This window comes from Grampus griseus, assembly GCF_964374135.1.
Source record: "Grampus griseus genome assembly, chromosome: 8".
Classification (NCBI taxonomy): Eukaryota; Metazoa; Chordata; class Mammalia; order Artiodactyla; family Delphinidae; genus Grampus; species Grampus griseus.
The window spans coordinates 94,191,533-94,213,994 of NC_139002.1; the positions used below are offsets into that span (position 1 = coordinate 94,191,533).

Genomic DNA, 22,462 nt, shown 5'->3' on the forward strand with positions numbered 1-22,462 from the left:
AAGATCGGAGCAGAAATAAATAAAATAGAAACAAAGAAAACAATAGCAAAGATCAATAAAACTAAAAGCTGGTTCTTTGAGAAGATAAACAAAATTGATAAGCCATTAGCCAGACTCATCAAGAAACAGGGAGAGGACTCAAATGAATAAAATTAGAAAAGAAAAAGGAGAAGTTACAACAGACACCACAGAAATACAAACCATCCTAAGAGACTACTGCTACAAGCAGCTCTATGCCAATAAAATTGACAACCTGGAAGAAATGGAAAAATTCTTATAAAGATATAACTTTCCAAGACTGAACCAGGAAGAAATGGAAAATATGAAGAGACCAGTCACAAGTAATGAAATTGAAACTGTGATTAAAAATCTTCCAACAAACAAAAGTCCAGGACCAGATGGCTTCACAGGTGAATTCTATCAAACATTTAGAGAAGAGCTAACACCCATCCTTCTCAAACTCTTCCAAAAAATTGCAGAGGAAGGAACACTCCCAAACTCATTCTATGAGGCCACCATCACCCTGATACCAAAACCAGACAAAGATACTACAAAAAAAGAAAATTACAGACCAATATCACTCAACAAAATACTAGCAAACAAAATCCAACAGCACATTAAAAGGATCATACACCATGATCAGGTGGGGTTTACTCCAGGGATGCAAGGATTCTTCAATATATGCAAATCAATCAATGTGATACACCATATTCACAAATTGAAGAATAAAAACCATATGATCATCTCAATAGATGCAGAAAAGGCTTTAGACAAAATTCAACACCCATTTATGATAAAAACTCTCCAGAAAGTGGGCATAAAGGGAACCTACCTCAAGATAATAAAGGCCATATATGACAAACCCAAAGGCAACATCATTCTCATTGGTGAAAAAGTGAAACCATTTCGTCTAGATCAGGGACAAGACAAGGATGTCCACTCTCGCCACTATTATTCAATATAGTTTTGGAAGTCCTAGCCACGGCAATCAGAGAAGAAACAGAAATAAGAGGAATACAAATTGTCACTGTTTGCAGATGACACGATACTATACATAGAGAATCTGAAAGATGCCACCAGAAAACTACTAGAGCTAATAAATGAATTTGGTAAAGTTGCAGGATACAAAATTAATGCACAGAAATCTCTTGCATTCCTATACACTAATGATGAAAAATCTGAAAGATAAATTAAGGAAACACTCCCATTTACCATTGCAACAGAAAGTATAAAATACCTAGGAATAAACCTACTTAGGGAGACAAAAGACCTGTATGCAAAACACTATAAGACACTGATGAAAGAAATTAAAGATGATACAAACAGATGGAGAGATATACCATGTTCTTGGATTGGAAGAATCAACATTGTGAAAATGACTCTACTACCCAAAGCAATCTACAGATTCAGTGCAATCCCTATCAAAATACCACTGGCATTTTTTACAGAACTAGAGGGAGACACAAAAGACCCCGAATAGCCAAAGCAGTCTTGAGGGAGAACACTGGAGTGGGAGGAATCAGACTCCCTGACTTCAGACTATATACTACAAAACTAAAGTAATCAAGACAATATGGTACTGGCACAAAAGCAGAAATATAGATCAATGGAACAGGATAGAAAGCCCAGAGATAAGTCCACGCACCTATGATCAACTAATCTATGACAAAGGAGGCAAGGATATACAGTGGAGAAAAGAGTCTCAATAAGTGGTTCTGGGAAAACTGGACAGCTGCATGTAAAAGAATAAAATTAGAACACTCCCTAACACCATACACAGAAATAAACTCAAAATGGATTAGAGACCTAAATGTAAGACCGGACACTATAAAACTCTTAGAGGTAAACATAGGAAGAACACGCTTTGACATAAATCACAGCAAGATCTTTTTTGATCCACCTCCTAGAGTAATGGAAATAAAAATAAACAAATGGGACCTAATGATACTTAAAAGCTTTTGCAAAGCAAAGGAAACTACAAACAAGAGAAAAAGACAGCTCTCAGAATGGGAGAATATATTTGCAAATGAAGCAACGGACAAAGGATTAATCTCCAAAATATATAAACAGCTCATGCAGCTCAATATTAAAAAAACAAACAACCCAATCAAAAAATGGGCAGAAGATGTAAATAGACGTTTCTCCAAAGAAGACGTACAGATGGCCGAGAAACACATGAAGAACTGCTCAGCATCACTAATTATTAGAGAAATAGAAATCAAAACTACAATGAGGTATCACTTCACACCAGTTAGAATGGGCATCAGAAAATCTACAAACAACAAATTCTGGAGAGGGTGTGAAGAAAAGGGAACCCACTTGCACTGTTGGTGGGAATGTAAATTGATACAGCCACTATGTAGAACAGTATGGAGATCCCTTAAAAAACTAAAAATAGATTTACCATATGACACAGGAGTCCCACTACTGGGCATATACCCTGAGAAAACCATAATTCAAAAAGACACATGCACCACATTGTTCATTGCAGCACTATTTTCAATAGCCAGGTCATGGAAGCAACCTGAATGCCCATCGACAGACGAATGGATAAAGAAGATGTGGTACATGTATACAATGGAATATTACTCAGCCACAAAAAGGAACGAAATTGGGTCATTTGCAGAGATATGGATGGATCTAGAGACTGTCATACAGAGTGAAGAAGTAAGTCAGAAAGAGAAAAACAAGTATCGTCTCTAATGTATATATGTGGAACCTAGAAAAATGGTACAGATGAACCAGTTTGCAGGGCAGAAATAGAGACACAGATGTAGAGAACAAACGTATGGACACTAAGGGGAAATTGGCGGGGGTTGGTGGTGGTGGTGTGATGAAGTGGACGATTGGGATTGACATAAACACACTAATATGTGTAAAATGGATAACTAATAAGAACCTGCTGTATAAAAAAATAAAGTAAAATTTTTTAAAAAAAGAAATAGGGGTTTGATAGATGAGAACTTTAGTTTTTAATTTGTAAGGTAATTTTTAAAGAAAACCAGCATCTGCTATTACCATTATTTTATAAAACAACAATTTAATATCAAAAAAGTACAAAGGCAATCTTAGAATAAAGGTCAGTCTTTCTCAAAAATGGACAGTTGGCAACTTTACACCAACAAGTGTGTATCTGGATGGACATAAGTTGTGTGTGTGTATTATAACTTTAGATACATGTTCTTGTTTTGCTTCTCACTTTGCTAAGGATTGGTGAAAATCGTGTAGCTGATTAACATTTTAAAAACCACTGCTTTAATAGCTCATCATATACTCCAGAATTTCTGCCCCAGAAACCTGATCTGTGGAGCGTAGGTTTTGTAGTCAGAGATATTGTTATCATGTCCTGGCTCCGCCACCTACTTAGTTGTTAAATCTTGGGCAAGCTGAGCCTTCCTTACCTCAAAAAAAAAAAAGCCTCAGAGTGCTCTTGAATATTTAAATGAAAAAACTTAGGGAAACATTTCTACCAGTACAGAGATGGACTAGCACACAGATGGAACTCAGGAAATGTTCATTTCTATCAATGCAAACACAGGTGTGACTCTGCTGCTTCCCGACCTAGAGGCTGCTTGTGAGCTAAAGTCCTCACAAATACATACACACAGTATCTGCTCAATGAACGTCAGTAAAGGGGGCCCTGACATTTTTGCTCAAGAGTTATTACAGGAACAATTCCCTATTTGCTTTTCTAGGTTATTTTCTCCAAATTCTCAGTCTTCTCTTAACTATCCTAACCCAGATAAAAGAAGGAAGAGCACCACTGGTGCAAATGAAAACTCATGATTGTTGTTTTCTTCTCAGAAGTGAATCATTTCCCTGCCTACCTTAGTCTGAGTAATTTAATCTAAGCCTTTTGTGCCTTCTGATTACTGGCTTGAAATTTTATGCCATTGTTTATGCATTAAGTCTTCAGTCCACAGGTTTATACTCTGACTTCAAAGGAGAGATCACTGCCTTTTTTTTAATTGAAGTATAGTTGCTGTACAATGTTATGTGTTACAGGTGTACGATATAGTGATTCTTAAAGGTTATCCTCCATTTATAGTTGTTATAAAATATTGGCCTTTCTCCGTGTTGTACAATATATCCTTGTAGCTTATTTTATACTTAATAGTTTGTACCTCTCAATCCCCTACTCCTATATTGCCCCTCCCTCCTTCCCTCTCCCCACTGGTAACCTCTAGTATGTTCTCTATATCTGTAAGTCTGCTTCTTTTTTGTTATATTCACTAGTTTGTTATATTTTTTAGATTCCATATATAACTGATATCATACAATATTTGCCTTTTCTGACTGACTTATTTCACTTAGCATAATGCTCTCCACGTCTATCCACGTTGCTGCAGAGAAGGCACTAGAACTCCAGGCAGAATTGCCCAAGGTCCTATGGTGGTGGAGTCCTAATTTGAAACCAACTTTGTCTAATTCCATAGTATACTTTCTATTTTGTGAGACAAAGGAACATATCCTTAAAGGTAGAATGTGCCTGCTTGCCTTCAGAAACCACAGTCTAATAGTAAATGGATATTAATCATGTAAGACTTTCTGGAGGAGATGTTTTGAGTCCAAACTTTGAAGGAAGGATTTTGTCTTGCTGGTCATTTCTTTGAAGGTGTGACTTTTACCTCTGTTTATTCTCGATCTATTTCATTTTGGATGTAGCACTTATCTTTTCAGACTCTACTCCCTAAAACTCTTCTTGAAACCTCTCTTCCGAGATTATTAATACTGCTTCTTATCAAACACAGTCACCTTTTTTAATCACCTTCTGAGGGTCCTCTCCCTCTCAGTAGTGTTCCCAGCATAGTCTGGCTTCTGCTTCTCCTCCAGGCATGGGCAGCTCAGGCTCTCCCTGGGTAGCCCATTCCAGTTCTGACCATTCATAAGTCTTTCCTAATATTGAGCTAAAATATGACTTCTCGTTTCTAGTCCTGCCCTCTGAGGCTAACAAAGTCTTGCCTCTCACTAATGTCACATTTCCTTAGATATTTGAAGATGAGTATTGTTCCTGTCTACCCACCCCCCATGTTTTTGTTTCTTTTAGCTAAATGTCTGCACTTTCTTCAATAATTTCTCTTTATTATAGTTTTTAGTCCCTTCAGCATCCTTGAAGTACTCACTCTGGAATTTTTTTTTTAATCTTTCTAGCAAAATATTTTTCAAGTCTGATTGTGTGTGTGTGTGTGTGTGTGTGTGTGTGTGCGCGCGCGCGCGCGCGCGCGCACAGTATATCAGCTACTCTTCCTACTACGGAAACACCCTTGATTTCTTCAGTCCTTCTTCATTTAACATGGTTTTGAGTACTTTCACCAAGTCACTTTTCTATGAATATGGTCCACTTTGAAAATCTCTTAAACTGTGATACCCAGACCATGAATTTCCAGGTGTGTCTAGAATGTTGCAAAGTTATAGTGGACTTCTTTTTTTTTTTTTTTTTTTTTTGCGGTACGCGGGCCTCTCACTGTTGTGGCCTCTCCCGTTGCGGAGCACAGGCTCTGGACGCGCAGGCTCAGCGGCCATGGCTCACGGGCCCAGCCGCTCCGCGGCATGTGGGATTTTCCTGGACCGGGGCACGAACCCATGTCCCCTGCATCGGCAGGTGGACTCTCAACCACTGCGCCACCAGGGAAGCCCTGGACTTCTTTTTTTCTTCCTTTTTTTTTCTTTCTTTTTTCTCTCTGATTTTTGTTTGTTTTTTTCTTTTTCTAATCAGAACTACATACGCTTCTCTCCATCTCTCAACACTTCTCCTTGTCCCTGTGATTCTTGCCAGATTACCTCACAGACTCAGCTGTGAGTTTTCCCAGTACCCTGAGATAAGATTCATCAAAGTGAAAAAACATGAACTCATACAAGCCTCACTGCGAGTGCTCAGTCTCTTCACTTCACAATATTTATTCTCCTTTTTCCAGTTTGAAAATGGTACATGTTGAAGAAGATAAAGAAAAAATAAAGATATGGGTCTCAGTCTCTCTGTTTCCAGTTTTCATCATAGCATCTGCCCCGCAAGCAGCAGTCTAATATTTACTTTTTCTTCCTACTTCAAGTATAACTTAAAATCTTCTGAGATCCCTCTCTAGTGCAGACCTTTCTCCAGACCTGACTTCTGTATTTCCAGCTGCTTATTGGACAATGTCTGGAGATATGTTCCTCCATCCATTCTAGCCTAGACCATAGCTCCATGGGTCGTTACATCCTGAGCCCTCAGCATATTCTTAAGCACATAACAACAGGTGTTTAAATGAATTAATGAATGAATAAGCTTCTGAAATCCCAACACTATCCTGTTGTCCTCTACCAGTTCCATCATCTTTGTAAATAATATTATGTTTTCATATTCACAGATGCTAAAATTTCACATAGTAAAAAAATCTTGACATCATCTTTGGATTTATTCTGTTTGCCATTATATCCATATAATTACCAAATTCTATTAATTTTTCTTCATTGAAATTTCTTCATACCTCTTTCCCTCCCCTTCTAAAATCTCCCATTTACCCCCAGCCTGTCACCTTCTCTTTATATAACTCCTATAGAGATTGTTGAAGCACCTTTATAATTGTCCTGTGTTCTGTCTTCCTTCTGTCCTCCACCCCCTAACTCCTAAATCACCAGCTGATTTACTAATCTAACCGTTATAAATATTGTGGCTCTCATCTTGTTATTCTTTGCTTAACATACTAGAGGCTCCCTTTACAATGAATCTTCTTCCTGACTTTCCCAGATACTCTCAGTGTCACCCACCTTCCCCAAATATCTTATTTGCTGATATACTCTGTATATGTTTTTTGTTCTAGTTAATTTAAAATTAGTAGTGCCTTCACATATACCTTCCTTATGCCTGTATCTATATGGGTGTATATGGGTATGTGAGTATATACATACCTGCTTTTTTAGTTTCATCACTCGGGGAGTGCCCTCCCTGAACCTCTATTCTGTCTGAATCCTGCCTCAGGTAGTCTACTCTCCTGTAAGAAGCATTTTGTGACCACATTCAATTGTGTTTTTCCTTTAGAGAAAAAAATTTAATGTAATTGTTCTCTCATTGTTTAATGTATTGATGTATAGTTTTGTGTCTCCAGCTTGATTATCTTTAATTCCTTGGGACCAGATTCCTTTTGCTCCCAGCATGGAGATGGGCATGTAATAGGGTCTCAATAAATAAAGACTGGTTTATGTTTTCTCACTCGTAGCACATTTATGATCTCCCCATTCCTCACCTTTATTTGGTGGTGTTCTCTAAGAATTGCTATCACCCCGACCCCAGCAGCCTTGGAAAAGGCCGAATGGCTGCCAGCGCAGCAGACTGCAGCAAGTTCCATAGTCTCTCAGTTGAATGCTGATTTTCATCAATGAAAGGCCCCTTCTCTAAGAACTTTTTGGTAATGATATCTATTACCATATGGTAAGGGCACGGGGAAGTATCAACCTTTGGGACCTCTCTGCAACTAAAAAACATGAATGCTTTCTAGATAGTAGTAGTTACTGAATGGAAATAAGGCTTCCACACACAGCATCCCTATGCAGCTCTAACTATACACTGGGGAATTAGTTACCTGCTGTCTACCTTTGACCAAAAGCCACTTTTCTTTAAACCCGTATTCTTGGCTATGGCCAAATCTATCAAAAATCCTCTTCTGTCTCAGGACCAGGTGCAAGGAACCCCATGGCCATAGGAGAAAGAAGGAGAAGAAGCTAAAATAACATGAGGAGTACTTAGAGAGAGCTCAGTTGCCAGGCAATTCTAATTAAGTTCCTGTTTGGGATCCCTACAGCAATCCTTTTCAGCTGCTTTCCGGGATTAGCTACTGAGACATTTGTAAGTCACGTAGTATGCCAGACACTATGCTGAAAACATGGTGCCTGCCTTTCTGTTTGCTTACCTTTCATCTGGGTTGACAGTGCTTTAACAGATGACACTTTTTAGAGTTTAAAACGTCTTGAATTTCCAGCAGGACAGGGCAGAAAGAGGAACAGCAGATCCTCAAGGATCTCACAAAGCAAAGTATTCCTGAGTTCCCATTAATTGATTCTACAGCTATTTGTGCCTGCTGTGTGCCAGGTGCAATGTTGGACATTTGGAATATAGTAGCAAACAAGATAGAAACTAAAAATAAAAACTCTTTGTCCAGCCTACTTATACTACTGGCCACATAATTTTGGCAAGTAATCAACCATTTTTATCTAAATACCCTAAAGAAAAAGACTTTACACACCCCTATTTTACTTTATTCTTGTTTCAGAACATTAATGACAATGTTAAGCAATAGAATCTAGCAGATTGGCTCAGAAAACCTAAAAGAAACTTACTTGAAAGGGCAGCAGTACATTTTGTAGTCACCTGTTAACAAACGGAAGAGCCCTATAGCTTTTTCAAGAATGACAAGAGATTTCTTGCAGGACTCTCAGCCTGGCAATGACCTTCCCACATTCTGGAATAGAAAGTGGGATAGGAGATAAGAGATGCCACCAGAGAGCTAAGGCTGATGCTGCAGACCTTCTGTGACAGGGGCTCAAAGCTTTGTTTTTAGCCATGGTAATCAGCCATCTTTCTTACCCCAAGCCTCCTCAGAAACTAAAACTATGCATTTCTAAAATGGGTTACTCACTATGGCTATAGGTCTGGTGATATGGTTATGAGATTCCTGACGTTGGCCTTATTAATGCCATGTTCTACATCACTGAACGAGCCAGAATTACCAATTGAAGATTATTGGGATAACGTAGACTGGCATTTTGTGAACAATCAACCCCAAGCTCTCAGGTTGTCCAGTGGGTACATATTACAGAAGGAGGCATTCCATTTTGTTGTTTGTTTTTATACCCTGTACACTTCCAAAAAGGATTGAAGATAACTTTCACAGAACACACAATATAAGATTGAGCCATTAATTCAAAATAGCAAAAGTTAAATAGTAAAGAATTTTTTTAAGAAAGGAAGGCATTCTATTAAGAAACTTAGACTAATTTTGCCTTAAGCTTTCTAGGTAAGCATAGAGAGGAGCTTGTAAGGTTGTGTAACCTGCAGTGTATAATAATGGAAACATATTGACTTCTCAAGAGAGAATTTTTACTAGGCCATTGCACTGAGAAACATCCATGAGAGTCTTTATATAAGAAGCATGAGCAATGTAATAAATATCTTGATAACCATTTTAGAAAAAAATTACACTAGTATATTGCTATTTCTTATATTAGCCATTAGTGAAAATGGGAGCCTTCATGTGGAATTAGGATAATTTTCCACTAAACAAATCATTATTCAGTTGAGGCAGACTGTATGGTCTGAACAGCTATGATATTTCATATGCTATTTGAATAAAGCTTGAAGAATCCTATATATATATTAAGTAAATAATATTTCATAATAAACTTCATCTTTGCCATCTCTGTCTCATGTCTAGAGCAAGTTGGGTTTTTTCCCAAAAAAATACACATATAAAATAACCATCTTCAGGACTTCCCTGGTGGCGCATTGGTTAAGAATCTGCCTGCCAACGCAGGGGACACGGGTGCGAGCCCTGGTCCGGGAAGACCCCACATGCTGCGGAGCAGCTAAGCCCATGCGCCACAACTACTGAGCCTGCACTCTAGAGCCCACGAGCCACAACTACTGAGCCCATGTGCCACAACTACTGAAGGCCGCACACCTAGAGCCTGTGCTCTGCAACAAGGGAAGCCACCTCAACGAGAAGCCCGCGCACCACGACGAAGAGTAGCCCCCGGTCGCTGCAACTAGAGAAAGCCTGCGTGTAGCAATGAAGACCCAACACAGCCCAAATAAATAAATAAATAAATTTATTTTAAAAATAATTTTTTAAAAAATGGCCATCTTCGTGCTCACTAGTGACATAATCTATGACCTCCTGCCATCTAGCTGCTGCCATTGTGCTCAGCCAGGCTTTTTACAAAAGCTAGATGACAAAGATGATATTATATTATGAATTTTGAGGATGTTGAATGGTATTTTTATGAAGATGGACTATAGAAGTGCCTCTGAACAGAGCCAGAACTTCTCTCAGAAAGCATGCTTGGAGTCCCTCAAGTACTTGAATGATTGTAATTTTTAATAACATGCTGGCACTTGAATTGCAGGTACAGTGGTTGAGGAAAGCAATGGTTCTGATGAGATGGAGAATTCAGATGAAACAAAAATGTCAGAAGAGATTTTAGCTTTGGTGGATGAATTTCAACAGGCATGGCCTCTGGAAGGCTTTGGGGGAGCACTAGAGATGAAAGGACGGCGTCTGGACTTACAGGGGATACGAGTACTGAAGAAAGGTCCCCAGGATGGAGTGGCCAGAAGCTCTTGCTATGGAGACTGCAGAAGTGAAGATGATGAAGCAACAGAGTGGGTAAGTGTTTGCTAACTCAATTCTTATCAAACTGTAGCCCAGGTCTTTGGGGGTATGGGAGGTGCTTCTAGTTTGCAAAGTGTAAGGGTTCTATTGGGTGAGTGGCTCTACTTTACTCCACGTTCCAGTCAGCCTTCACATGGGAATTGTACTGCCAGAAGCATTTCATGTTACTTAGGTATCGCTGGCTCTTCCAGGAGGCAAAGGAAGTGGGATGGGTGTGAAACCACACTCAAAGCCTGCAGACTTGGGAACAGTCCAGTTCAGACATCTTACTTTTCAGTTTCCTCTATACCCTTCAAGGCTAGGTTATTTTATTTATTTCACTAAACATTTTTCATCTAGATCTTTAAGAATTAAACTGAAGGAAAGAACTTAACCCTAGCACAAGGCTGATTATTCTTAAAGCCACCAATACCCACGGCCATGGACAGAAGTGATAACTGGTCTCATTTGTCCCTAACATGTTTTCATTTCCCAGATCACATTCCAAGTCAAACGTGTAAAGAAACCCAAAGGAGATCATAAGAAAACTCCTGGGAAAAAGGTAGAATTGAATCAGGCAGAAAATGTACATCGTAACCAAGCAAACCTGGAGATCACTGGCCCAAAGGTGGCATCTCCTGGGCCACAAGGTAAATTTGAATATTTAATATGCCAGTTTCTTCTTTCAGATTTCACTGTTTCAGTTCTCACAAAGGGTGTGTTTGCAGCTTGAAGTAAATCAGATGTGAACGTAATTGAACCAAGTGAGCAAGAAATCAGTCATCGATATAAAAAGTTTTGTTTGACATATACTTGATTTTTTTTTACCATTGGCCATTTGACTTACAATCTTACCATCTTGAACTTAAATATCCTATTAATTCCTAACAGTCTAGTTTAATATGTAAAACTGTAAGTTTGAGACAGACTCCCTGGCTTCACACACCAGTTTTGCCATTTAGTTCTCTGTGCCTCATTTTCCTTATCTATAAAATGGCAATAATTGCATCTGTCTTATAGGGTGGTTGTGAGTATTATATGAGTTTATACATGTAAAGTGCTTTAAATGAACTGGGCACATAGGACTCGATAAGTATTAACTATTTAGTAACATTTTGTTTGTCAGATGTCTCTTTAATTATTGGATAAATGCTTTGGAACTACTCCCCAGGAAAAAAAAATGCATTTACATCAAAATTTGGCATGTACTTTCAGGGTTCATAGTTGTCCCGAAGTCTATCTTTGGACTCCAGGTTCCGGGCCATTGCCATGAGTCCAGTTGACTTTCTTTTCCAACAATGAAATAATGGTGATAGAATTTCTTTTTTTAAAAGAAGTCTCCTTTTTTAAAAGGATATTTTCACTGTCTTAGACTTCAAAAATTCAAGGTAAGTTCATGAAAATGTGTCTTATTTAAGTTGTATTTACCAAAGCTGAAAGCAAAGGACACATAATAAAATGTAAAGAATGAGGTCAGGGCTTCCCTGGTGGCGCAGTGGTTGAGAATCTGCCTGCTAATGCAGGGGACACGGGTTCGAGCCCTGGTCTGGGAGGATCCCACATGCCGTGGAGCAACTAGGCCCGTGAGCCACAACTACTGAGCCTGCATGTCTGGAGCCTGTGCTCCACAACAAGAGAGGCCCACGCACTGCGATGAAGAGTGGCCCCCGCTTGCCACAACTAGAGAAAGCCCTCGCACAGAAACGAAGACCCAACACAGCAAAAATAAATAAATTAATTTAAAAAAAAAAAAAGAATGAGGTCAACTTGGCTAAATCCCAGAATGATCTGTGATTTGAGAAAAGTACTAAGGACACCAAAAAGGATACTTTGTCATGACTAGAGTTGAAAGTATGAAGTAGCTTTACTGTTTAAGAAAAAGAGCATGTGCTAACATGTTATGGAAAGAAAGCAACACTTCCTCTAGTAGGTCTGTCTGCAGTAGCAAGGAAGAAGATATTCAAACTATAAAACATGATTATAGCAATGAAACTTTCAATGGATTAAGTAGTAAATGTAATAAAAACATAAAAGAGGAAAATTCAAATGGATATTTATATACTTTTAAGGTGAAAAAGGACTTTCTAAAGCAGAGAGAAAAAGAAAAATAAAATAATTCTGGCATCAGAAAACACTACAAAATAGAAAGACAAAGGATTGAAACAGTATTTTTGCAGAATGTTTATATATATTTACAGAATATATGGTAAGCAAAGGATATCAACATCATTTAAAGAACACCTACAAATTGATAGAAAAAAATACAGCATTTCAATAAAATATGTACAAAGTACATAGGCAATTCACCACATACACACTCACACATACACACACACACACACACACACACACACACACAGCCACTAAACGTGATAAAATGTTCAGCCTCGCTAGCAGTCAAGGAAGTGCAAACATAAAATGTGATCCGCCAGTTTTGCTTGTCAAATTATTTGTGTAATACACAGTGAGAGTTAATAAAGTGAATTTTGGGATAGTTTGACTAGATGTATCAGAAAATTGTTAAAAATGCCAACAATTCTACTTCTAGTAATTTACCCTAAATAAATTATCTTACAAGTGTGAAAGATAGAAGTACAGAGATTGATCATCATGCTGCTTATCATAATAAAAATTTGAAAAATGCCTAAATGATGATAGTTGCCTAAGTAAATGACAGCATGTTCTTGCCATGTACTGTGCAGCCAAGATGTTTGTAATTTAGTAGGTGAACAAACGCAGCTTATAGACTAGCATATAGAGAGAATACTTCAATTTTTGTAAAATAGTAAATATACTATATTTTGACTACTTTTTTTTCCACATTTCAGTATCTCTGAAATTGAGATCTTACAATTGATAGTATCTTAACTAATAATTGGCAACATTTTTCTTTCTTAAATCATGTAAAATAATGTGTACCTTACAGTTGATGACATCTTAGATTTGATGAAATATGCTAAAATAAACAAGCACATAGAAACGAGTGTAGGAGAGAACACACTAAAATGTCATAAATTATCATCTCTGGGTGCTCATAGGGCTGCAGGTGATTTTCTGTTTTCTTCTACATTCTTTTCCGTTTTCTAAATGTTTTGTAATAAGCCTATATTACTTTAACAAACAAAAACTAAAAATTTCTTGTAAAAGTGAAAATTAAAGCTCAGGGTGGTTGAGATGACAGGAGAGCACTTAGACAATTTTAAATGGATTCAAGGAGGTGGGCCTGGGTAGGGCACTGAATATACTTGCAAATGAGATCATGGAACTAAAGTGTCACTGTCACTAAAGTGAAAAGTTCTAAAGCAAGAGAAGACTGGAGAGGTTCAGTATCCCAATTTTCCAATAAGTATGGATTCTGTCCACTACCAAATGATAAGGAGTTTGTGATAAATTCTGACAAAGTTCTAAAGCAAATTATTAAACCAGTACTTTGTGAGCCCATGGGGGAAGAGTAGGGATCATTAAGGGCCATTGTAGATTTTCTAAGAATTAATAAAATTAATAATGCCTAACTAATTTCATTTCCTACTTTGGTGAGGGCTAGTAGACTGGAAGGCCAGGAAAGTGTCATAGACATAATGTAACTAGATTAAAGCAAAGCATTTAACAGAGTGTCTTATGATATCCTTGTGAACAAGGTGGAGAGTGGTGTGCTCAAAGGCTCCTCAGTGCCTGCAGCATAAAGGCCAAACTTTCTAGTGTGGTGCACAAGACTGTTTACAGCCCAGCCTTTCTCTCCCCTTCAGTACCATTCTCTGAACCAACCCTGCTCTTGTTTTACCTCCTTGTCTTTGCACATGCTGTTCCCTCTGCCTGGAATGCCCTTCTGCCACCTCAGCGGTGCTAAAATGTCACTCATCTTTACACTTCAAACTCCAATGCCATCTCTTCCTTGGTACCTTCAGGCAGCATTAGTTGCTGTCTCCTCTATGCAGCTGTTCTGTACCTTCACTCTAGCACTTAACCCTATTGTGTTCTAATAATTTGTTTGTTTACCTTCCTCAGTAGACTGTGAGCTCAAGGGCAGGCCCTTTTATTATTCCTCTCTGTATCCCTAGTGTCTTAACACAGTTCCCAGTCTCTTATAACAGATGCTCAATAAACATTTTTCAAGTGAATTTCTTAAACATAAAAGAAAAATAATCCTTATTGTGAAACCTATGGTTCAACTCTGTAACTTATTCATTTAAACAGGGTTCATTTGAAACTCTTCCAAACTGTTTTTTTCTATTCTGTTCTAAAGCCCTGCCTGTGTCTTAAACAGTTTTCTATCATTGGTAAATTCCTACAGTATAAAAAGAGCTATACAGAACCAAAGTTCTCCTTCCTGTCCATTCCAGTCGAATTTCTTCAGAAGAATCCTTCCTAGATAGGACTTAATTCTGCTCTTTTCTTGGGAACTTGATTTAAGTAAAGGGCCTACACCCAAAAGGTAGTACCTTTGAAGGGTACCATAAACAGAGCTTTCAAAGCCCAGTAAAGCCTTAAATAGCATGATTGGGAATGTGCACGTTAGAGTCAAACAGACCTGGATCTGAATCCCATTTCTGCCACCTAGTAGGCAGGTGACCCTGGGCAAGTCAATTGATTTCTCTGAGCCTCTGTTTTCTCATCTGAGAAATGAGGATTAAAATCTGCCTCATGAGGATACAGATATAAAGCCCTTAGCACAGGACCTGAACACATGGTAAGTACTCTGGAAATAAATGATAACCTTTCATTATCATCATTATTCTCTAACCTACTGCTTTTCTTTACAGCAGGGGCTCTCTACCAGGAGTGACGTCGCCCTCCCAGGGAGCATTTGACAGTATCTGGAGGCATTTTTGGTTGTCCTATGTCAGGGAGGGTGCTGCTGACATCTGTTGGGTAGAGGCCAGGGATGCTGCCAAACTTCCTCCAGTGCACAGGACAGCTCTCACAGTGTCAGTAGTACCAGCTTAAGAAACCCTGCTTTAGAGATATATGTTTCTCCTGACTTAAGAGTTGTCTCTGTAAAATCAAAATGTATTGATTTTGAATAGAAAGCAATAGAAAGGTAAAAATTAAGGTTGGTAAAATGTTAACATTGAACAGTATTTTGACCCTTATCTCAGTCTGAAATCCATAAAGGGCACATTTATTTTTACTTCATCATCTGTCTTTGAAAACAAGGCTTTACTCAAAGATGATTGTTATTCCCATAGCTGTGAATGACAAGATTTTAGTTAGTTCTCTAGGTGGTAGAAATTCTAGACTAGAAGAATGACTGGCACCTCCAATACACCAATCTGGATGAAGTAATCACCAGGGCATAAGACACTATACGTTCTGTTCCTTTGCAGTCATGTCGATTGATGACATACTTTCCTTCCAGGAAAAAAGCGTGACTACCAGAGTCTGGGATGGCCCAGCCCGGACGAGTGCCTCAAACTCCGCTGGGTAGAGCTGACGGCCATCGTGAGTACCTGGCTTGCAGTTTCTTCAAAAAACATTGAGTGAGTATCTTAAACCTCTCCCTCCTTCATGGCATTTGTGACCAGTGACCCCACTGGGCCGCAGCTGACCTCATGGCTGCCCTTCTTTGTCAACAGCTACTAGAAGAGTCGTCCTCTCTAGGGTTGGTGGTTCAGAGGATACCACAGTTGGACTCAGCCCATTGTACTGAAACAGTCGATGTGCCCCCTTCTCAGTGCCTTCACCCATACTTTCTAAGCTATCTAGAAGTCACGGCTAACTTACTTAGTTTGAATTAAAGACTGGATCTCTCTCAATCAAAGCACAAAACCTCCCTGACATGGTGTGCTTACAACGGGAGCCAGAGCAAATCCAGATTTACAAGCACCTCCCGGGACCCAGGCGAGCAAGGTTGCCTCTCTTGTAGCTGCTTTTTCCTGCCTGGATGCTCAGTCTCTTTTCTTGGCCCCTTTTCTACCTTTTAAGCATTGGAGTTCCCCAAGATTTACCACTAAGCCTTCTTATTTTACAATCACTCCTAGTCAGACTGCTCTACTCCCAGAACTTTTGAATATTTTTCAAAACCACCTGCTTTTCTTCATCCCCATTGCGGCCTCCTTAAACCAGAGTACCGTCATCTCCGCTTAGATTCATTCAGTGGCCTCCTAGCTGGTCCTTTTGGTTTATTCATTCTTGCATCTCTTCAGTCCATGCTGTCCACAGTACTCAGCGTTATTCCTCAAATATAAGTCAAATAATTCTTAAAATACTCTAGTAACATAAATATCGCTGTTCACAGTGGCCCACAGAGCCCTTCATGATTTGCTCCCTGCGTGTCTTTCCATCTTCAGCTCTGCCCTCCCCGCTCCCTCCCTTCACATGTAGTATCTCCTTTACCTGTGTTCTCAGCACCTTCTCCCTTCCTGGTTAATTCATACTTCTCCTTCTGGTCTCCACTTAAACCTCTTCCGCAGGAAGTCCTTCATTAACCACCTCCTTCCTCCATCAGCATGGAGGAAATATATACCCTCCTGTAGTAAACTGACATTGCACTGTGTTTTTATCTTTTACAATTCATCACACCTGTAATAACCGACTATCACAAGACTATGAGCATCATAACTGTGGGAACTGGGTATGTTTTGTTAATTATTATAACCCTGATATCTGACGTGTAATAGGCTGTGAATAAATAATGAATGAATGAATGTTTGCATAATATGTGTTAAACTTTTTAAGTAGCTATAACAAAATTTGGCAGTGCCAATTTGCCACATCAGTATATATGATATATATATGATAGGGTATAACATTTAGCCTGTCTATAGCAGGAAAATGACCCCTTTGGAACCATGAAGGGAAGTACTTATATCTTATACATAGATACAGTGAATAGCTGGATCTGTATAACATTTACTGTCTAAACTTTAGCTAACTTTTTCTGTGGGGACAAGTGTACTTGTGCATAGAGGGAAAGTAAAAGATAAGAACCACCTGTGGGTATTTATCACTATCTGTACCCTGGAAGAAGAAGTCCTAGAAGAAAACCCACCTGGTTTAAAACCTCCCCGGTGAGAAAAAGTGGCCAAGCAGCAGTAAGGAAATCAGACATCACGGTGCATAGAAAGGAGGCAGATTGAGGAGACTGAGAAAATACTGAGTTCAAGACTCAGATCCCAACACTGCTGCTTTGACCCGGGGTACGATGTCTATTCATACATTCAACAGATGGTCATTACCAGGCACTGGAGTCCTTGTGCCTGTAAAATGAGAGATCAGGCTAAATAACTTCTGAAGTCTCTTCCATTGTGAGATTCTGTGGTTCCAGACACTTCTAAGCATATGTTGAAGTTATGGTCAGCTGATTATTAATACTCTTTCTCCCCACCCACTCAATTTTTCCACGGCTAAGGTGGTCCTCTCCATTTTTCAGCATCACAGAGCACATAGACTTTGCCACCCCAATACAGCAGCCAGCTATGGAACCTGTTTGCAATGGCAATCTCCCCACGAGCATGCACACCCTGGACCACTTGCAGGGGGTTTCCAACCGAGCCAGCCTCCATTACACGGGCGAGAGCCAGTTAACAGAGGTGAGTGCTCAGCGTTATTCAGCCTCTCTGTGGTTTTTAGTCCCACAGTCATGATGCAACTGATAGCAGAAAGCACAAGCAGCCAGGCCGTATTTTTTTGCCTGTTTTCAGATGGCTGTCATCTAGGTGGCTTAGGCAAAGCCTGATTTCTTTCAGGCCCTGTGACTGAGCTTATGCTTTTTTTTATGAGCAGGAAATTTTAATTCTGATTTATTCCTTGAGGTGGGTAGCATTCTGCTTGCCATCAGACAGAGACTCTTCGTGAGAAATATTTGGGGCAGTTAATCCTCCTATTGACATTCTTAAGAAGGAAGGGAAAGAGGACAGACCCAGCATATACATAGAAGAATAATTGGAAAACATGCCACAGCAGAGGCATGTTAAATAAGTAGAGGATTTGTTAACTAAGTTTTGGTATAGATGTGAGATAGTGTACAATAAGAGCCATTAAGAAAGATGTAGTAGAAATATATGTATTGGCATGAAGAAACTTTTAGAATATATTATGTGAAAATGTAGGTAATAGTTTACAGTGTGATCCCATGGTATACAGTCTGTGAGAGAAATAATATATGTGTATATAGGAAAATATCTGAAAGATACATAAGAGATATCAACAGTGGTTGTGTCTGGGTGACAGGATTACAAGTGCTTTTTATTTTACTTACTCTATATTCTGTAATACTGTAATGAATGTGTTTTACATGTCCATAATTTTTGTTAAGTGAGAGAAGGCTGAGGGAATGGTAAAATGGCCTTCAGTGTATCTTCCACAAAATGCTTTACCAACAGGACCACAGCAGGTACCCCAGAGAAGCAGTCTGCACCTGTGGTACAGTGCCCAACTCAGCGTCAGCAGTGTCACCAGACCTCACCTCATTTTCATTCCTCTAATCTACCATCTTTCTCCCTATACCAGGTATTGCAAAATCTTGGCAAAGACCAATATCCACAACAGTCACTTGAACAAATTGGCACCCGAATTGCCAAAGTTTTGGAAAAGGTAAGTCACTCTGTAGGAAAGCTCTAAACTATTGCCCACTTTCTAACTTTTCCCGATTATTTGCCACTCTGTGGCTCTGACCTGTTCTGTTAGTTACTTAATACTTGGTACCGAAGGGATGACATGAAATGTTTCAATCACTTTTCCATTACTTTTTCCATCAGTTGGTTAGTATTCTTTTTTGCTGCTTTGTTGACCTTCTGTGCTTAAACTTTACATGGTCAGTTTTCTCTTTTATAGTCCAGCGTGGATATATTCAGGTGATGCCACTGTGAACTATGGAATCTAGGTATGGGAAATAAGTCAGGTGTTCCTTTTTTGGTGATAAAGAATATTTGGTATTTTGGATGGTGGGTGGGAATCACATCTTGAAATATCTTTTTTTCTTTGAAATCATGAAAAATATTTGCAAAACTATATTTTCATACAGCCTACAGAAAATATAATTAAGAGTCTCTAAGACTGTTCATCTGCCTCTGTGTGATATTTGTATAAAGAGGAAGTTTTTAAATTTTAATTTAATTATTTTATGGTTAAGAATCTCTCCACTTTATTATTATAATGATATTGAAGAGGTAACATAAAATAGTGATTAAAAGGGTCGACTCCACTTCTAGTAGGTAGGGATAGGATAATCGCATCAGTTTAAAAGAGAGGAAGTGGAAGGCACTCAGCAATCACTATTCCATGAGAATTCTGAAATTCATCTGGCCATATGTCACCGGTTCCCCCAATTCCAGGGTAGGATATATTCCTTTTTAATTAATTAATTAATTTATTTATTTATTGCTGCATTGGGTCTTCGTTGCTGTGAGAGGTTTTCTCTAGTTGCGGCAAGCGGGGGCTACTCTTCATTGCAGTGCGCGGGCTTCTCATTGCGGTGGCTTCTCTTGTTGCAGAGCACGGGCTCTAGGCATGCAGGCTTCAGTAGTTGTGACTCGCGGGCTCTAGAGCGCAGGCTCAGTAGTTATGGCACACGGGCTTAGTAGCTCCGCAGCATGTGCGATCTTCCCAGACCAGGGCTCTAACCTGTGTCCCCTGCATTGGCAGGCAGATTCTTAACCACTGCGCCACCAGGGAAGCCCAAGGATATATTCCTTGAATAGGGCCTGTTTTGGTTCCCTGGGGTTGGTTTCCTAATCTGTTTCTCAGCTTTCAGCTCTTCTCTCTGAGCTGTCTTTCCTTTTCCTTAGGAGTGTCCTGTATTTGTAGCTGAATAGCTTACTCAGCTTGCTGCCTGTCTCTATCCTTGGCACAACTTCTTGGAAAAACTTTGTGGACTTTCAAATTATAAGCCATCCCATCAGACAAAAGCCACACCCACAGATCTCTTCAAGAAGGCCCCTGTCTCCTTTGAACATGAGTCCAGGGCAATACCTTTAAGATTCTTAGACACCTTTGGTCTAACGGAGAGTCTCTGAGGCTTAAATCTAGACTCAGATCTTTCTGAGGTGGTAGTAACAAAGTGTCTTACTGCCGTGCTTTTGATTTGATCTTAATCCTGAGGCCATAGTTTTACTGGTAGCACCTGGATTTGACTTTTTGTCGAAACGTTGTGCTGACTAGAGAAGCTGGCAATTGAGAAAGTTTCATTTTCTAACCCTGCAAGTCCCAGGTTGGAAGCATTTTCTCTAAATTTTGCTTGAAAACTGCATAGTTCCTTGTTTAGGTCTCCTCTCTCTTTTAATACCTAAAAAAATTATAGGTGATTTTTAAAAAACCATTTGTCACTTTTAGCGCTCTTCCTAGAGGTCTTCCTGGCCAGATCCACAGCTTTGTTAGGTATTTTCCTATATTCCAAGATACAGCCGCACTATTTGTTTTGCCAATAGATTATAATGCCGCTTCTCCAGGGTCCAGTAGCAGTATCCCCAGTGCTCTTCCAACCTTCATTAATGGTCTCGTTGCTGCTCCTTCGTCAAGTGTCCTCAACCCGTTCCCCAGACTTATGTCACATGCTTTAAGTTTCTGTTGCGGCCACACTCCATTCTTGATGCCAAATACTATTTCCAGTTATCTTTTTGCCTAATAAATCATGCCAGGATTTACTGGCTTAAAACAAAACTATTATTTGCTCAAGATTCTACAACCTGAGCTGGACTATCTTCTGATCTGACTTGGAATCATTCATGCAACTATAGACATGGGGAGACCTAAGTGGGGCTGGTCGCCAAAGAAGGCTGGAGCAATTGGAATAGCTGGGACACAGTTGGATATCGTCTCTCTCCAAGTAGTCTCTCTAGCAGAGAAGCTGGACCTTTTTACATGGTGGCTCAGGGCTCCAAGAGGGTGAAAGCAGAAGCTTAGAGTCCATGCACAGAGGTGGAACAGCACCACTTTCACCCCTTCTATCTGTCAAAGCAAAGTCCCAGGGCAGGGGAAGTATCCTCCGCCTGCTGGCAGTGCAAAGACTATGGCCTATCTTTTATCTACCGCAGTGCCTTTAAAAGGAGCAACAATAAAACTGACAGCTTCTCAGTGGAAATGATGGAAACTAGAAGCCAATGTAATGACATCTTTAAAGTACTAAAGAAGAAAACTGCAAGCCTAAAATTCTATACCAGCAAAAATACTGTTCAAAAATTAAGGTGAAGTAAAGATGTGTTTAAACCAATAAAATTCAGAGACTTAGGCATCAGTAGGCCTGCACTGAAATAAAAATTAAAGGGAGTTCTTCAGAAAAATGATCCCAGATAGAAATATGGACATGCCAGAGGGAAAGAAGAACACTGGAAAGAAAATATAAATGAAGAGTAATTGTACAAAATGATAACTGTACTGCCCTGAGGAGCTTCACCTTTATATATAACTAAAATTCATGGTAACAGTAACATAAATGATGGGAGGGAAATAAATGTAGTTTAAAAGTTCTAAGGTTTAATTGGTATCAGCCAAGTAGTAAAAGAAATAATTTGCATTGGACTGTAATGAGTAAGAATGTATGTTTTAAGCTCTAGGCTAACTACTAAAAATGGTTTTACAATATAATTCAGTGGAAAGAAAATGGAGTAATGTGAAACATTTGATTAATCCAAAGAAAATCGAGAAAGGTAGAGTCACATAAAAATAGAACACAAATAGTAAAATAGTAAATAAAGTATATCAGTAGTTAACTACAAAAAAGATTTATAATTTAAGCATTTTGTATAGAATGGTTTTTTTTAATCCAACTATATGCTGCTTATAAGAGAAATTCTTCAAATATTAGGATACAGAAGGGTTGAAAGTATAAAGATGGAAAATAATATACCATGCAAACAATAAAAAAGGCAGATATGGCTACACTCTTTTTTAAAAAAAAAAACAACTTTGAAGCAAGAAACATTATGAGAGTTAGAAGGGCTAAAATGAAAAAGATTGATGATACAGATGTTCAAGATGATATGGAGAAACCAGAACTCTGATACATTGCTGGTGAGAGTATAAAATGGTACAGTCATTTTGGAAGACAGTCTGGTAGTCTCTTAAAAAGTTAAGCATATATGACCCAGTAATTTTACTGCTAGGTATTTATCAAAGAGACATGAAAACTATGTCCACAAAATACTTGTTAAAAAATGTTCACAGTAGGGGCTTCCCTGGTGGCG

At 39.0% G+C, this 22,462-nt stretch overlaps 1 protein-coding gene across 3 annotated transcripts in view; it reads left to right on the plus strand.

Moving 5' to 3' along the window:
- Positions 1-22,462, plus strand: part of TTC17 (tetratricopeptide repeat domain 17) — a gene marked incomplete at its 5' end in the record, with an annotated part of 154,947 nt that overhangs the window by 97,459 nt on the left and 35,026 nt on the right. For all 3 annotated transcript variants that reach the window (XM_082660692.1, XM_082660691.1, XM_082660690.1), the window contains 5 exons: positions 10,099-10,358; positions 10,840-10,993; positions 15,700-15,820; positions 17,713-17,872; positions 18,792-18,875. In XM_082660692.1, the coding sequence (XP_082516818.1) occupies positions 10,099-10,358; positions 10,840-10,993; positions 15,700-15,820; positions 17,713-17,872; positions 18,792-18,875 (779 nt within the window). The remainder of the gene's footprint in view (positions 1-10,098; positions 10,359-10,839; positions 10,994-15,699; positions 15,821-17,712; positions 17,873-18,791; positions 18,876-22,462) is intronic.